This window comes from Emiliania huxleyi, assembly GCF_000372725.1.
Source record: "Emiliania huxleyi CCMP1516 unplaced genomic scaffold EMIHUscaffold_399, whole genome shotgun sequence".
NCBI classification, from domain to species: Eukaryota; Haptophyta; order Isochrysidales; family Noelaerhabdaceae; genus Emiliania; species Emiliania huxleyi.
The window spans coordinates 11,781-16,726 of NW_005198972.1; the positions used below are offsets into that span (position 1 = coordinate 11,781).

The following is a 4,946-nucleotide window of genomic DNA, read 5'->3' on the forward strand; positions in this document are numbered from 1 at the left end:
GCGCAAGTATGGGAGGGAGCGGCGGACGAGGCGGCGGCATGGCGGGCGATGCACCGCCCGGGTTGCCGTCCGCCGCCGCCCCCAAAGGGCCGCCGGAGGCCGCGTCCGCTCCGGCCCCGCCTCGTGTGGAGGCCCCGCCTGCGGCTCCCGCCCCCGCGGCGTCGGGCGGGAGGACCGCAGGGAGGACCGTCTCGTTTAGCTGCTCGAGCTGCGCCAAGAAGCTCATCCTGCGCCTGAGCGCCTCGCAGCTCGCCTCGCCCACGCCCATCACCTGCTCGTGCTCGAGCTGCGGCTCCGTCTTGAAAATCAACCTGCCGCCCTCCGACAAGGCGAAGCCGAAGCCGCCGCCGCTGCCACCGCCGAGCGCCGCGGCGCCGGGGCCGTCTTCGCTCCGCCCCCCGCCCGCGCCCAAGCCGGCCAAGGGCGGCGCAGCGCCGAGCGCGGCGCCGAAGACGGTTGAGCGCACCTTCCAGTGCTCGTGCGTGAGCTGCGGCGCCAAGCTCCGCTTCACGCTCTCCTGCCCTCCCAACGCGTGCACCGCCTCCACCAAGTGCGCGATGTGCCACGCCGAGCTGCGCGTGCGCATCCCCTCGCTCAAGCCGCCCGCGCCAGGCGCCGATCCGTCCCCCGGCGCCAGCAGCGAGCGGACCCGCGCGTGGGCGTGCGGCGTGCGGGACGCCGCCTTCGCCGAGGAGGAGCGGGAGGACACGGAGGCGCCGCTGCCGCTGCCCGAGGCGCTGCTGCACTGGCATTGGGCCAACCTAGAGTACGCCAACGGGACGCAGCTCCACTCCCTCTCCAACCGCTGGTGGGACGCCGACGACGAGTTCGACTTCGGAGGCGGCCACTACCTGCTGCCCGACGGGTACGGCGGGCTGCTGCGCAAGGTGTGCACGGCCGCACCACCCACGGCCCGCACGCGTCCCACTTACCGGCGCGCCCCAGACCTGGCACCCCCCCCCCCCCCTCCCCCCAGGTGGCTGCTGGCCTCGACATCCGGCTTGGGCACGAGGTGAGGGCGTCTCGAGAAGGGGCGTCCGTGACACAACGACGCGCCCGTGACACGCCCCCCCCTCCCCTCCCCAAGGTCAAGACGGTCAAGAAGGAGCCGCGCGGCGTGCTCGTCGAGGCGGTCAACGGAGGCAGCCCGGTCATCTTCACGGCGGACGTCGCCATCTGCTCGCTCCCGCTGGGCGTGCTCAAGGCCGGCGCGGTGGTGTTCGAGCCGCCGCTCCCGCCGCGCAAGCAGGAGCCGCGCCGCGCCGCAGCTGCCGCGCCGCTCCTCTGCCCCTCCGGGATCTTGTGGAGCCGCACGGCCAGAGAGCCTTCTCAGCCGCTCCCCGCCGCCGCGCAGGAGGCGATCGAGCGACTCGGCTTCGGGTCGCTCAACAAGGTGCTGCTCGGCTTCGAGCGGCCCTTTTGGGAGGAGCGCGAGGGCGGCCGCGACTTTTGGGGGTGGACGGCGCCCAACGGGCGCAGGCGCGGCGAGGCCTTCCAGTTTTGGAACCTGCAGCGCTCCACGGGACGGCCTCTGCTGCTGGTGCTCCACGCCGGCCGCGCGGCGCTTCGCAAGGCGCGCGCCCCTCTGCGCGAGGCGCCCGGTGGGCAAGAGGCACCGCCGCCCCTCCAGCCGCCCCCCGTCGCCGCCGGCAGGAGGACACGCGCGAGGAGGCGAAGGAGGCCGCCATCCGCGCGACGATGGACGCTCTGCGCGCCATCTTTGGGGAGGAGGCCGTGCCGGCGCCGACGCTCAAGCTGGCCACCCAGTGGGAGCACGAGCACTTTTCGCGCGGCGTCTACTCGCACGTCGCCGTCGGCGCGACGGCGCGCGACTACGACGTGCTCGCCGAGCCGCTGTGGGGCGACTCGCTCCTCTTCGCGGGCGAGGCGACCTCGCGCGAGCACCCGGCGACGGTTGCAGGCGGCCCGGTCCACGCATGGCGCGCGGCCCACCGCCTCCAGCGCTCCTTCAGGCGTCCGTCTGCGCGCGAATAGGTGCCTTCCTCAGCGGCTTGCGCGAGGCCGGCCGGATTGATTGCGCGCTGCACCCGAAGCTGCCGACGCAGCCGGCCGCCGCGCTGGCGCGGCGAGGCAGCGCGCCACGGCCTCCGGCAGCGGCGCCCGCGCCGCCCGCGCCGCCCGCGCCGCCCGCGCCGCCCGCGCCCGCCGCGCCAGTGGCGCCCGCCGCGGCAAGCCCCGCGCCCGCCGCGCCCGCCGCCCCAGTGGCGTTGGAGCGTCCTGTGGCAGCGGAGCGCCCGGCCGCTGTGCCTGCGCTGCCCGTTGCGCCGCCGCCCGCCGGGTTTCCTGATGCACTGGCGGCCGCGTCGAGCACGCAAGCCGCGCCGCAAGTTGCTGTCGCGGCGGGAGAGCCGCGCCCCGGCGTGCTCTCTGTTGGGTAGGCACGCGACGCGGCACAGGGGCAGTGCCAGGCGCGCGTGCGCGCGCGATCTGCCGCGAGGCGTAATCTCATGGCATGCGGTGTGCGCATACTTCATACTACAATGGAGCTGTCCGGCTGTTCGCAGAGAGGGAGGACGATCCAGCGCGATACCTCATACAGATACACATACGTACTTCGGACGGAACGTCGTGTTGTTGGGCCGTGTCGCGCTGACTAGAGGCTTTTCGTGAGACCGTGTTGGTTCATGGTTGGCCGCGAGAGATCTAGCTCCCGAAAGGCGAAACCGTCGAGCCGTAGAGACAAGAGAGCTCTAGCGCTCCCGAAACCGTCGCGCGGGAAGCGGGATCGGGGGTGTCAACATACAACAACACGACGTTTCCCCCACGAGCACGACACAGAGAGGCGACCGCGTGGCACGTGCATCGTGCTGCATGTGGCACTTAATCTTAAACTTACTGACAGACAGGGCCGGGGGGGGGCGCGCGGGGGGGGGGGGGGGCACGTACCCCCCTTGCACCTGAATGGGGGAAGTCCCTAGGGAAGTCCGAACCGCGTGGCTTGTGTGGCCGCCGAGGCAATCACTACACTGCCTGGATTCGCCTTGCAAGCCTCGTCGGACTCGGAGGTGCCAGATGGCGCGCTTCGCGCGCTTTCCGCTTTCCAGAGCGGCTCCCGTATCAACCTGTACCCACCTACCGGTACCTGGGTACCCAGCCCTATCCGACTCTCCCCTGGGCAAGTCGCGCCGATTCAGCAGGCCTGGGTGCGAGCTCTCATCGCGCTCGTGCCGTCGCGCCTCGAGCACGACTCGCACGGCAGGGTGGCAGCGGCCGACGCTGCAGGGGCCCATGATGCAATCCGACCCTCCACCGATCGCGGGCAGCGTCCAAGTCGGCTCCGAGCTGTGGCGCTCGCTCGGCCAGATCCACACGCGCGCTAACGCCCACCGCGAGCAGTTGGAGAATGCCATGTCAGCGGGCGCCTCATGCATCACCTTCGAGCTCGCGCGACCGGCCAAACTCGGTGCAAGCGACGGCGCGGGCGACATGCTCTGCGTGTTCACCGACACGGCAATCGACCTCTCCGTGGCCCTTGATATTGGCCACTCCAAAGAAAAGGACGCGGCTGCACCGGTTGTGCGCAACAAGGGCGCGCTCAACAACTTTGGCATCGGCCTCAAGGTGTTTCAAGCGTCGCTCGGCCTCCAGACGCAGGTCACCATCTTCACCTACCAGCGCTTCGCGGACGGCGGCGAGGTCCTGGTCGCGGCGCGCATGGGCAGCGCCATCGACGCGCACTTTGCTGCCCTCTCCAAGGGCAAGGTCGTGCACATGGGGCGCATCATCGTCAGGCTGCTGAAGGCCGCAAACGGCGAGCTCTCCTTCGACTGGGGCGCCGCGGCCGACGAGGCAAAGGCGGCCGAGAACAAGGCGGCCATGCTCGGTGCGCACTCGCCGTGGGCCTCGGAGGCGGCGGCGCTGCGTCCGATGCGCCAGCTGATGCAGCTGGTGCGCGAGCAGCAAAAGTCGCGCGGCACGCTCTTCGTCTATCACACCGACGGCTCGGTACCCTTGCCGTACCGTCTGGTGCACCCTATCGCGGGCGCCGACGGGAGTGAGAGCGACGACGACGACGACGACGCGGACATGGCTGTGTGCGTGAAGGTGGAGGCCGAGGACGACGCCGCCGCCGACGATCTCGAGGAGGTGCATGAGGCGGAGCTTGTCGCGCCGCCGCCGCGGCTCGCGCCGCGGCTCGAGGTGTGCGACAAGGACGGCACCTGGAAGGACGTCGCGCGCTGCATCGAGAGGTCGTACATAGCGGACGACGTGGGCGCCCTCCACGCGCTCGCTGCGGCGGAGGGCGCGCCGCTGCCGGCCGCACCGGCGATGCCGCGCGTGAGCGTGCAGGGCCTCGTGCTGAGCTTTGCGGAGCACGCGTGGTGCGCCGAGCAGCGGCGCGACGGTGCCGCTGTCGGTGCCTTCTTCCCCATCCGCGTGCAGGGCGTCGACACGCCAATCGCGTTCGCGCGCTGCGTGCATATGGATCTGCGCAACGAGGAGCGCCGCCAGCGCGGCTCGACGACGGCCCCGCGGCTGTGGCTGCACAAGCAGCTGCGCGACGGCGCCTTCTTCGTCTTGCACGGGCGCAAGGTCGTCAACGACGAGGCGAGTGCCATGTGGCACGGCGGCTGCTTCGAGGAGGCGACCTCCAAGTTCGATCCTTTCCTCAAGCTGGCCATCCACGGCGGGCAGGGCGAGATGAACTACGCCAAGTACGGGCTGCTGAAGGAGTACTGGGCGGCGGGCTGCGACGAGGCGGCGGCCGCCCCGCTCCCGCCCGAGCTGCAGTACGCGAACGCCAAGAAGTGGAAGCCAAAGGCGTCGCACCTGTGGCCAAAGGTTGGCGCGGGCGTGCTCGCGCTGGTGCACCTCTCGCCCGAGTTCTTCGAACTCGACCCGTCCAAGACGCGCGTGCTGCGGCGCGACGGCGGTGAGGCCACGACCAACCTCACGCTGGGAAGCCTCGTCAGCGCGATTCGCAC

General features: G+C 71.3%; 2 protein-coding genes across 2 annotated transcripts in view; both read left to right on the forward strand.

Annotated features, from left to right (window-relative positions):
* EMIHUDRAFT_445147 (hypothetical protein) lies at window positions 1-2,314 on the forward strand. The gene is made up of 4 exons (XM_005770894.1): window positions 1-887; window positions 977-1,012; window positions 1,088-1,249; window positions 1,355-2,314. Exons 1-4 carry the CDS (start codon window positions 9-11, stop codon window positions 2,033-2,035), a joined length of 1,758 nt encoding a protein of 585 aa, XP_005770951.1. The 5' UTR covers window positions 1-8; the 3' UTR covers window positions 2,036-2,314.
* An 832-nt stretch (window positions 2,315-3,146) lies between these two features.
* Window positions 3,147-4,946, forward strand: part of EMIHUDRAFT_458924 (hypothetical protein) — a gene marked incomplete at its 3' end in the record, with an annotated part of 2,096 nt that continues 296 nt past the window's right edge. Inside the window, exons 1-3 of the mRNA XM_005770895.1 lie at window positions 3,147-3,966; window positions 4,066-4,107; window positions 4,174-4,929. Coding sequence (XP_005770952.1) covers window positions 3,250-3,966; window positions 4,066-4,107; window positions 4,174-4,929 — 1,515 coding nt within the window. The 5' untranslated portion in view covers window positions 3,147-3,249. The remainder of the gene's footprint in view (window positions 3,967-4,065; window positions 4,108-4,173; window positions 4,930-4,946) is intronic.